Consider the following 12,899-nt stretch of genomic DNA (forward strand, 5'->3'; position numbering starts at 1 on the left):
CTAAGTTGAATTAATGAAAAAATACTTTTTGACATACAATAACTCTCAGAGATCCAAATGTAACATTTTTTTTCAAATCTAAGGATACCATGGGAACTTTTTTTTTTTAATTTATTTATTTATTTTAAAGTTGGGTTTTTTTGTCAAACACAACCTTTAAATTTTTTTTTTTTTCCAAACACCACCTTTAAAAAATAAATTTGTGAAACACAGCCTTTAATAATTTTTTTTTGTTAAACACGACATTTTGGCTAGAGTTTGAAAACTTGCAATGGGGTGTCTTTCAGTCCATGTTTGAGATAGCAAACGAGGTCGATTTGCGGTGTTTTTAGACTCGTTGGAAAGGTGGGAGTACAAGCTTTCCAGGCGTTATCAATACGACGGTGATAGGTGGCCTTATGTGGGGTCTATTGGTGTGTAAATTAAGGCTAGTCAAGGAGTTAATTGGTGTTTTTCTGATTTGTTTTTACCTCCAATTCACTTCTTGACCTGCCTTACTTTACACACCAATATACCCACATAAGGCCACCTATCACCGCCGTATTGGTAACCCCTGGAAAGCTTGTGCTCCCACCTTTCCAAAGAGTCTAAGAACACCTCAAATCGACCTCTTTTGCTACCTCAAATATCGACTTAAAGTCACCCTATTGCAAGTGGTTAAACACTGGCTAAAATGTCGTGTTTTACAAAAAAAAAATTATTAAAGGTTGTGTTTTTAAAAAAAAAAGGTAGTGTTTAGAAAAAAAAAGTTTTCTAAAAGTTGTGTTTGACACAAAAAAAAAAAAACAAACTTTAAATTTAAAAAATGAATATCACCTTTGGGAAAAGAAGAATATCACTTCCCCGCTTTTGGGAATAGATAAAAAAGTTTCAGAAATTATCAGCGACTTTCTATCCCCAGAAATTATGAATGAAATTAATTGAATTGATCGTAGTTTCAGTTCAACATTTCAAATATAATGGAATTTGTTGAATTTCCCATGTGCTCGATTGATTCAAATCCTTGTGGTATACTCCTTTTCTTTTCTTATATTCCATTTCTGTGAGTTGATTATGTTGCATAAATGTAGTACTGAGATGGGTATTTCTGATTGTTAAATTGTACAGTAAAGATGATGAACATGAACTGTGAATTGGGTATTTGTTAGTTTAGCTAAAGATTAGGAATTTAGATTGTGCATGCCAACTGTTTGTTGAAATTCCTCTGAAAAAAATCATGATGTTTGGGGAAAATGTAGCAGAGATGGATAGGGGTACAGTTGATAGAATTTCGGAACTTCCGGAATTTATACTACATAGTATTCTTTCAAACCTCGATACCAAAGAGGTGTATCGCACTAGTGTGTTGTCTAAGAGGTGGTATGATGTTTGGTCTTCTGTTCCGGTTTTGGATTTTCAGTCTCGGTACTATAAGAAGGAATATTGGAATTGTTTATTCCATGGTGCGAGTGTTAATGATGATGTGATTCAGAGTTTTCTGGGGTTCATAGATAGGACTATGCAAAGATACGATACTCGGAAGTATAGAATAAGAAAACTTCACCTTGAGCTTCCTAGGGCGGATGAAAAGATCGAACTTTTGGTTGATAAATGGTTAAGGATTGCGGTGCAAAACCAAGTCGAGGAGTTACTTATTAGAAATTTTCCCTTTTGCTCACGAGAGACACCATTCTACAGGCTTCCTGAGATTCTATTTCGTGCAAAATCACTGAAAGATTTGCATTGTAGTAGCGTTGTGCTGCCATATTATGAGACCATGGAACTCATCTCTCTTGAGTATCTGACTTTACTCCTGGATACTGTTGATACTGATTTGCTTCAGAGAATTATCTCTTTCTGCCCCTTGGTTGAATTAGATATAACAGTAAGCTACCTTGGAGAGATTTCACTTCCATGGGAAAGAAAAGTGAACAAGGGAGCTGAAGTTTTTGGTACTGAAATAACACAATCTAAATTCAAAGCATCACCGCTTAGAAAGTTTGCATATAGTGAATTTAATAGGGTTATTAAGTGGCCATTGAATATGAATGTGGTTGCATTGAAGAACTTGAGAGAATTGCAGATCAGTAGTGCTACTATAACAGATGATATTGTATCTAAGCTGGCATATGGACTTGTGGCTTTAGAAAGTTTAGTATTGGATTCATGCTCAATGCTGAAATGCATTATGATCTCAAGCATTTCGCTGAAGGAACTTCGAATCAAAGAGGGGTTAGACTTGGTGAAGGTTACAGTTGACGCTCCTAACTTGATCAAGTTTTTGTACTGCTGTGAAGTGGAGACATCGTTGTCGTTGATCAGAGTGTTAGATCATTGTAATGCACAATTCTCCCTATTGGTGGGTTGGTTGTTTTCCATAACCACTGATTGGCTTGTTAAGCTAAAGAAGATTCTCGAAGAAAAAAACTTCTTCCAATCTCTAGCGATGGAGTTGTGTAACTATCTTCAGGTATGAACTTGTACCAATTTGATGACTTAATAATTATGTTGTCTTGTGTCCACATGACAAATCATAGTTGTGTTGTGATCGTGTATTTACGAGTGTGGGTCATACAATCTTAGTTCTTACCTACTGTAACTATAGATGAAAATAATGAAGATTATGTTGGCATTTATAGACTGAGGTAGAGGAGCAGCAGCTGAGGAATGTGGTAACTGGCCCGTCATACAAACTCGGAAAGTTAGAGCTGCGCGACACACGTGCTTTGGATGGTATCGAATCTTCGCTTGTGGCCCTAGATGCACTTTTTTGGATTTGCCACCCTGATGTGCTGTCAATAACAACATGTTTTCAGAAGTTGAGTGCCGAGGTATGCTACAGTAGTAGTAATAATAGTATGTTATGTTTGATTTATGCTGTTATGGCCTTTAAATTAGAGTGACAAGTTTTATTACCCGTGTATATGTGGTATAGCCGTATAGGTAGAAGGGGGCCATAATTCGAATCTCTCAAAATTTTTGGATAATGGATTAATCTAGGAAGGTGTCGGGCGTTTACTACCGTCCCCCTTTACTAATAACCTCGTCTTTACTGACTTAACCTCACCCAATTCATACAGAAACAGACAACACGAATATGTCCCCTCATTTCACCCGACCATGTTCGCCCTTGATTTTATTTATCCTAAACTGAACCTCACCTTTAAATAAAAGAATAAAACACTTAAATCAACCTGAATGCCAGTGACGCAGCTACAGGTAGGCAGCTACGGGTAGGCCAATCAGGCCATGGCCGGATAGATCTTATAAAGTTATTAATATATAGATAACAGATGTGTATTTGGCGTAGTGGTCGACGTTGTATACTCATCGGGGATAATTATAGAAGTCGCACGTTCGACTTTGCTTTGCTACATTTTTGTGAATTTGATTTTCTCTTAGTTTAGGATTTCAATATTTTGTTTGTATTATTTATCTTCCTTAAATTATTTGTAGTATCACTGTACCGGTAAATTAGATTATAGTGATTCATTATATAGTTTTCGTAACACTTTTACTTTTAGCGATAAAACTTAACCAGTTTCTTTACTTCATTTATCACTGTGAGCAATCCTTTTTATTTAGCGAACATTTTTTTTATCATGCGATCATTGTGCAACTGTATTAAGCTTTTACTCCCATTTGAAAAATAACCTTGCCAAATTTATTGTTATACGGTTTTAAAAGAGCCTTATTGTTATTTATATGTATTTTTTTCATAATAGTTAGGCTTATAAAATGACTTTTTTTTAGATAAAACAAAACTTAATTTATAGTTCAATATTAAAAGAATAGTACTTTGTATGACTTTCTATTCTTCATATGCACAACATCATTACCAATTTGGCCATTAACGCCTGGTGCGTCACAGGCACCCGCAAATTGCGGAGTGAGGGGGTCAGATGTACGCAACCCTACCTTGTCTAAGCAACATATAGAGGCCAAATTTGAAGGACTTAGGAACGAGAATTGTAGGGGGGTCGGATGTACGTTGTACGCAGCCTTACCCATGTGCTAGCAACGTAAAGAGGTTGCATTTGAATGGCTCACAAGTGAGAATTGTACCGATTGAGTGCCACTTCAAGAAAAAATGAAGCGGAGCCAGTTTATTGAGTCATTTTGTTATATTTCATCATAATCCAAAACTAAAGAATAACGAGTCTTTGACTCCATTGCAAATGTAAAAACTTAAAACGACTTTTTTTATGTTAAAAATAAAACTTAATAAATAGTTCAATGTCATCGACACTAAAATAATAACGCGAGGCTCATGCGGGATTTTAAGATATGGAAATTGGCCCCTGTTACTACTTACTACTGTATTTATTCTGGCTTCATCCATGCCAAAAACAAATATAAATGAGCCGGATTAGAATTTGCACAACCTATGGCTGGCCCCAGTAACCCATTTGCTAGGTATACTCCCTTATCTCTAAGACCAATACCTCTACAATCCCTTTATTTGAATTCTATTAGCCTAGTAACAATTACCCTCATTCAGAGCAAACCCCATATAAGGTGAATTATTTGGGTGTGAAGATGGCCATTATGAATGCCATTATATGAAATCATATACCTTCAACCATTGTGTTCTTAGTTTTATTCAACGACCTTCTACCTTCAAACTCGTGGAATTCTTAGTTGGCCGTCTTGTCTATATGGATTGTATATATAGGCAAACTGTTACTGGAATTGAAATAGGTGTTCTCCTTGACTTGCCTATTTACAGGGTGATTGCTTTGGTGCAAATGTGCAATTTTTTTTTTTTTTTTTAAATTTTTATCTTGTCATCCATCAAACTTGAGAAGGGGAGCCTTGGCGCGCACCGGTTAAGGTGTTGCTTTGTGACCGTGAGGTCACGGGTTCAAGTCGTTGGAGCGGCCTCTTGCCAAAATGGCAAGGGAAGGATTGCCCCAATTACACCCTTGTGGTGGGACCCTTCCCTGGACCCTCGCCAGTGGGAACGCCATCGTGCACCGGACTGCCCTTTTTATCCATCAAACTTGAATCCTGAAAGTATTAGCCAAACCACCATATACTGCATCAGTTTACGGACTGGATCATCTCCCCGGAACTAATCCCATGTTTCCATATCTTGTTTCTGTAGTCGATCTTGAATATCCTGAAATGCAAAGTACAATGCTGGAAGCATCCCCTGAAAAGCATTGAAGTTGAAGATATCGATGGTTCAAGCTGTCATCCGCGGGAAACTGAGTTCAGGTTTAGACTGTCATGGCTCTAAGTTTAGCACTTTAGCTTATAGAAATCTCAAATACATGTATCTCGTAGGGGATCAGTATGTGTCCCTTCTGTTCAGTTTGGGCTTCTGCCGAACACACGGATGAAATTTTTGAAGTTTTTAGTTAAATTTTTCGAAATATTTTTGGGGTGCCTTATAAAATTAGTCGTTCGCCCCCCCTAAAATTTTTCGCCCCCCTAAGTTCAAATCCTGGCTCCGCCACTGTCAACCGTGTTTCATCTTCTTTTCTTAAATGTTCAGTTTATGTCTCTCTGCAATGATATTGTATTGTCGTATTGGTCGTGACTCGTGATTGTGGTTACGTCAGCATATTAACCCGTGGTATTTGGTGAAGACTATTATGAAAGTTTTTTAGAATGTTAGCCACAAAATTCCTTTCAGTATTGGCCTGTAGAATTCCCAAATTGTGGGCTCGAACTTACCTAACCACTTTATTGTAGCCATGTCGACACGACATAACCTGGGTGTGGGTGGATACAGGGATCTGACGTGTTTGCAACTTGAACTCGAGTTCATCTAAATGACCCCAACCAAACCAACCCAACTTGTAGCCAACCCTTTGGTTACAGGTCAAATATACTTAGGGGTCGTTTGGTTCAACAAGTCGGAATTGAATGAAATGGAGTTTGAGATAGTATGGTGGTATGGGGTTCTAAATTCATACTTGCATAATCTTGTTTGGTTCACCACAAGTTATAGGAGGGGGGAATGGAGTTTGAATCCAAGGGGGAAGGGTAATATGGGATTCCAAGGGGTTGGGGTAGAGTTAGAATCCATTGGGTATCTAACTCAATTCCAAATCATCCCAACCAAACAATGGAACGGATTAAATCCATTCCATTCCATTCAAATATACCCAACCAAACACCTAGAAGTTGCAATTGTAATATCATATTATAGTTTATTTATATTTTTTTATATGGTAATTTGTAAATAACCACCTAATATGTCCTAAATTTTACAAATAACCACCTAATATGTCGGTTTTTACTAATAACCACCTTAATTTCAACAAAGTAACACCTAACTTTGATTATGTTGACGATTTTATTAAACTCGAACTTTTTACGACTCAAGGACTTAAACTTAAGTAAAATACCTGTATTACCCTTCATTAATCATTAGCCACCCCCAACTCACACACCCTCACCTTTACTTCAACGAACACCCCTAATTCAACCACTCAAGAACCCTAACTTTAATTCAATCCAATCAAGTGTCCAGTATGTAACCATGTATGTTAAGGCAATTCTGCCCATGGCTATCACAGAACCTGCTCGGGAGGTCAAATTATGGTTCTTCCATTCTCTCCTTATAATTCGGGACCTTCGCTGTCGATATTTTAAACGGTCTTATTGATGGCGCCACTGAATTGCGGTTGTTGTTCAAAAGTGTGGTAATTGATGAAGTTGTTGTTCACGTTTCGCACTACTCCTGCTTTTCACGATTAATGTTCGCGGCGTCAATTTTTGCTAGTTGAGTGATTCTTTTTGGTGAATACTAAATTTTGTGTGATTGTCGAATTGAATTGGATAATTTAAGGAAATTAATGGAGTCGTGTTGAAACGAGTGGATAAATCACTTGACAATTACCTAGAGTTAAAAAAGAGGAACATTTTGGCACAAATTGAATGGATTTTTCAATTGTAATTGAATTAAAATTAGGGTTCCTGAGAAGTTAAAATTAGGGATTCTTGACTCTTGAGAAATGAGAGGTAAGGGTGTGTGACTGTGACTTGAGGGTAGGTAATAATGAAGGGTAGTTCAGGTACTTTACTTAAAATTTAAGTTGTTGAATCGTAAAAAATTCGGGTTATGTAAAATCTCCAGTCTAATTAAAATTAGGTGTTAATTTTGTTAGTTAAGTTGAAATTAAGGTGGTTATTTGTAAAAAATGACATATTAGGTGGTTATTTGTAAAATTTAGGACATACTAGGTGGTTATTTACAAATTACCCTTTTTTATATGAAAAAACCAAACGTGGGAAGGGTTACACCAAAAAACTGGAAGTTGCTGATTTTTTAACATATTCTTTAACATATTTTCGGTATAATCTTATTAGGAGATATTTGAGATATATTCGATAGAAGTTGCCCAAAAGTATCAAAAAATATATTATATTATGATACAAAGATTATAGGAAAAATATTATATTTGTTAGGAAGTATAAAAATGATTGAAAGATAATATATGATATATAATTCCATATAAGCACACAAGAAATGCCGAATTTAACTCCAAAAATCTCGCCCTACTCTGATACACTGGAAATCATTTTTATAGAAAGATTATAGGAAAACGATTTTATTTGTTACCGAATTTTTAATTATTGATTGTAACCTTAATTAATTAGAAAGACTAGTTTGAATGCCCGTGCGTTGCAACGGGACAATTAACTTATTTATAATGCAAAAAAAAAAAAACGTTATAAGAGTTTAATGTTTACATTCTATGTCTAATGATTTGCTTACATATTATCAAAATATTCTTTCAAAAAAATAAAAGATTAATATATATACGTGGTTAACTCTTATTTATAATCACCCCACCTTATATTAATCTTTCGATGTGGGACAATTATACTATTTATAAGTAATATTCACCAAATTTAGATTATTTTTCTGATGTGGGACAATTCTACTATTTATACGTAGTATATATTTATAAAACCTGCATTGTTTTTCAATGTGGGACAAATAACATACTCATAATTACACCATCTTTTTTGCATTTAGTTCGACATCCATTATCAAACCTGCATTGTTTTTCAATGTGCTACTCATTATATCTAATAGTTATATTTAAATTTATTAATATGATCAAATAATCTTCATTAATAATGTTCCGACATTAACTTAGTTTGAATGCCCGTGAGTTGTAACGGGGTAATTAACTTATTTATAATGCAAACAAACATTATAAGGGTTTAATATTTACATTTTATGTCTAATGATTTGTTTACATATTATTAAAATATCTCTTTTAAAAAAAATAAAGGATTAATATATACGTGGGTTAACTTATTTATAATCATATAATCACTCCGCCTTATACTAATCTTTTGGTGTGGTACAATTTTACTATTTATAAGTAATATATTCACCAAACTTGGATTATTTTTCTGATGTGGGACAATTTTACTATTTATATATACATAGTATATATTCATCAAACCTGCATTGTTTTCAATGTGGGACAAATATCATACTCAGAATTACACCATTTTTTTGGCACTTAGTTCGACATCCAACAGATTCCGAATACCGAATACGGACAATTGCTACTCATTATATCTAATAATTATATTTAAATTTAATAATATGATCAAGTACTCTCCATTAATATTTGTATTTTGTTTTTCTTCAAAAAAATTTTATCATAATTGAGATACAGAAATTTTCCGTGGTACCCCTTAGTTTTGTCAGATTTTCCATGTTACCCCTACTTTTAAGAATCTGCCTATGGTACCCTTGAGGTTCCAATTTTTTTGCCCATGGTACCCCCTGATGTAAAGGCTGTTAAATGGGCGTTAAGTTTGATAGCGTGACAATAAAATAAAAATTAAAAAATAATACCCCCCTTTATTGTTTTATTGGTACAAATCTCTCTCTCTTTTAAATGAAAATTTAATTAACTATATCATTATAATATTGGGAATTTGTCATGGTAACCTTGAACTTTGATAGATTACACATGTTACCCCTAATTTTAAGTTTCTACAAATGGTACCCATGTGTTTACCTTTTTCTTTCCCAGAATACCACTTGAATATAAAATAAGAAATACAGAGTATATAGTATATATAATAACTAAAAGATTTTCCAAAGATTAACTTAGGTTAGAGATCATTATTCTAGAGACAGTAATACAAACTCTTTTAAGAGCTCTTCCTGACAATACTTAAGAGAATCAATAAATTTTGGGTTATGACTTCGATTTATAATCATAAGATCACTCTGCCTTATGGTAATCTTCCGATGTGGGACAATTCTAATATTTATACATAGTATATTCACCACACTTACATTACTTTTCAATGTAGGACAAATAACATACTAAATACACCATTTTTTTTTCACCTACTTTGACATCAACCCGATTTAATAATGAGAAATTACAATAAAATCTACAATCTAATGATAACATTTTTTTGTCACAATCTAATTATATAATTTTCATACGATACTTTTTTGTCAAATGAAATATAAAGTTTTTATATCAAAATTATAAACATCGCTTTAATATAATATAGAAAATGTATATATATGGGACAGTTCTATTATAATATATTCACCACACCTACATTATTTTTCAATGTGGGACATATAACATACTAAAAAGTACATATTTTTTATATCAAAAAAATTTGGGTTAATACCTAAGTTTCAAGGATTCCTCATATTTATATTTATAGAATCACTCTACCGTATACTATTCTTTCGATGTGAGATACATAATTTAATTATTTAAACGTAGTATGTTTACCACTACTGTATACATATTATTTTTCTTTAAATATAAAACCACTTAGTCTCGATCATTAATTAGATATGGATCTCTACATCGTACATATAACGACTCATTAACGCTTTTGATGGAGCATATTCTGCACCCGCTGACCGAGTCAACATATTGACCAAGGTCAAAGCCAAAAGACAACAAGTCAAAGGAAAAACAGCCTGACCGACGAAGCCTGTCAGCCTGTCACTTGGGTTTCGGCTCGGCAACTAGCCGGCCGAGAGACATCTCCGTGTACTCACATCCAGTCCCCTCGGCATGGAGTCAACCAGGCCTGCCGGCCTGTCATGGGTCCCTCGGCCGAGGGTAAGATAGTCTTTCCACCTGCTACGACCACTTGACCACTACGTGACAAAAGGTGAAAGTCTATAAATACTCCACATCTCTCATTGAGAAATGGATCTAATAATCTCACAATCCAATAATCTGGTATAAACTTCCTTATCTCTCTACAATATATCTTGCCAAGTTAACATACAACTTATCTCTCTAAGTTTACTGACTTGAGCGTCGGAGTGAGTACGCTTGGCCCCAAGCCGAGTCCTCAGTTTGTTAATCTTTACAGGAAAGAGTGAAAGGAAGAGACAAGCAACGACATCATTCTACAAGCTTACGTGGTCACAATCCTGCTTCGGAATTACACCCGGAACAGCTTTATTACTGCATTCAGAAGAACAACTTCACTTGCCTTTGCCCTCTCGGCCTCCTCCCTAGCCTCCTTCACCTTAGCAGCATGGGCCGCCTTGGCCGCAGCTTCCTGAGCAGCCTTCGCCGCCTTAGCCTCGGCCACGGCCTTGGCCTCCGCAGCAGCCGCCTTCTCATCCAGAAGCCTGTCAAAATCTTGCCACGGGAAGGTGCCTTCAGGAAGGAGCTCCTTGATCGCATCCCTTGTAGCATCTTCAGCTTGGTCCCGGTACCGGGCACACATGTCTGGGATGATGACGGTTTTCAGCGTCTCAATGTCCTTCTACCTCTGAGCAAGGATAGCCTTGGTGTTCTTATGTTCCTTCGCCTCGGCCGAATGCAGGGTCTTCCATCTTTCCCTCTGCTCAACCATGGCCTTATAGCCGCCCTCAAATTTGTCTTTCTCCTCCCGCAGCTTAGCGACGTCAGCCAACGCAGCCTCAACCTTGGCTCTCTCGGCCAGGACCACCTTCTCAGCGTCCTCCTTAAGCTTTCGCTCAGCGAGGAAGTCCTTCATGGTGGCCAGGAAGTCCTTCTTCGTCCTCTCGGCCTCCTTCTTAGAAGCGGCAAGCTCAAGCCTAAGCCGTTCGAGCGCAGGGGCAGCTTGAGCCATGAGCTTTTCTTGCTCGATAATATGAGCGCCAGCGACTTCACCCACTTCACCACCTTTTGGCCACCTTATGCCGTCCGCCCGAGCCGAACGGAAGAAGCCTTCTCGGACGAGGAGTCGGCGGTGACATTTTTGTCGCCGTCTGCACAGTCGCTTCTCCAATTGCCGTTCGGTGAGAACAACAAAGGGCGACGGCCGATCTATAAAAACCCGACAAAGCGTCCATGTCAACATTCATTGACATATCGAAAGCTTGTCATCGTGGCATGCATAAGGAACCCGCTAAATCCGAGCCATGGGTTAGATCCGTACCGCCCCTTCTTCTTGGATTGAGGGTCGGTGACCCCCTCCTCTTTCCCCTCGCCTCTCCTCGGTAACAGCAGCAGCAACAGGCGTTGCTTCCTTCCTCTTATTTGAAGGAGGAGGACCCTCCAGAACGGTGACGTCCTCATCAACATTGACGACCACCTTCTCCTTTTCGACTACGGGGATGGGAGATCGGGTCGGAGTTGACGTCGTAGCCGCCGAAGACATTGCTTTTGGTTTTCGGCGCGGCACGTGTCCGCCAATCTCTGCCTGAGTCGCCCCCACATCCATAGCTTTCAACGCCTGCTCCATGAGTTCGTGAGGGGCCAGCCTGCGATCACGCGACGCGGCCTTAGGGTGCAACTCAACAACTCTCCTGTCCTGGTCAAGTCCCAACTTGTTTAGGATGGAGACGGACAGATCCCGGCCAAATCGATCTGCAAGAAACAAAGCAGGAGTTAAGCAAAAGAAGTAAACCGGGGCTAAAACATCGAAGCATAAAAGCAAAAGTGGGCCTCATACCGACCCCACTCACCCTGGCCGAGGGCCGGTATGAGGCCGACGTGACAAAGCGGCTCGTCTTGAAGGACGATCTGCGTCGGAGGCATCCATCCCTTCGGCGTGCCATCCTTCTCAGCCGCGAACATGCTCATGGCCCGCACTTCGTCGTCGTTAAGATAAACCTTCTTGGCGTCCATCTTAATCTTATGACGGGAGACATATCTTTCATCCTCCCCCTGACTCTCACACCGCAAATTGACGCGGCGCTGGAAGGACCGGGGCAGTGGATAGTCCTCCGGAACCTCGACGTATACCCACCGACCCTTCCAGTCTTTGCATGATGTCAGCTTTGAGACGGTCACGTAACCCGGCTAAGTCTGCACGCTGTACCACCCCATGACGCCTTGGGTAGACTGACGAAGATGGTGGAGCCGGCGAAAGAGGTTCACCGTTGGGGCCTCCCCCTTAAAGAGACATAACCACACGAAGCCAATAATCGTCCTAATGGCCAACGGATGCAGTTGTGCCACAGCGACGTTCATGGCTTTGATTATAGCGGCGACGTGTTCATTAAGAGGAAAACGGAGCCCATACTCCAGATGCCTAATATATACGCCGATGCAACCTTCGGGAGGGCAACAGACTGCCTGATCACCCACAGTGACAATGATTCTATACCCCCTGCCGAAGTTGTAATGGTCTTCGAAAAGTTCCGGCCCGGCGACACGAGCGAACTTGTTCGTCCAAACAAGATCCGGTTTAATCGAACAGGCTTCGCCGTGCCACAAGTAATGCGACCTCTCTAGATCAGATTGGGTCTTCTCATCATCATCATCAAAATCTTCGAGATATTTCTTGTCGATTTCAGGAGAAGGCGACTTGCGAGCCCCGAACCCTACCGGGGTGACAACCAGTGGCTCCTGTTCGACGGGATGCGACGGTTCGCCCCCCGGAGTTGAGGTACTGGACAATCAGACATGGTGGCAACAATTAATTAACAAATAAAAGTTGGGGAAGAATTTGTTTGTTTACCTTGAAAG

The 12,899-nt window shown here is 38.6% G+C and overlaps 1 protein-coding gene across 1 annotated transcript; it reads left to right on the top strand.

Moving 5' to 3' along the window:
* Nucleotides 1-775: 775 nt before the first annotated feature.
* Nucleotides 776-5,577, top strand: LOC141606220 (uncharacterized). The gene is made up of 4 exons (XM_074425270.1): nucleotides 776-1,008; nucleotides 1,108-2,449; nucleotides 2,619-2,810; nucleotides 5,087-5,577. The coding sequence occupies exons 2-4, from the start codon at nucleotides 1,217-1,219 to the stop codon at nucleotides 5,219-5,221; spliced, it is 1,560 nt and encodes a 519-aa protein (XP_074281371.1). The 5' UTR covers nucleotides 776-1,008; nucleotides 1,108-1,216; the 3' UTR covers nucleotides 5,222-5,577.
* The last annotated feature ends 7,322 nt before the right edge of the window (nucleotides 5,578-12,899 follow it).

Source organism: Silene latifolia, chromosome 10 (genome assembly GCF_048544455.1).
Source record: "Silene latifolia isolate original U9 population chromosome 10, ASM4854445v1, whole genome shotgun sequence".
NCBI lineage: Eukaryota > Viridiplantae > Streptophyta > Magnoliopsida > Caryophyllales > Caryophyllaceae > Silene > Silene latifolia.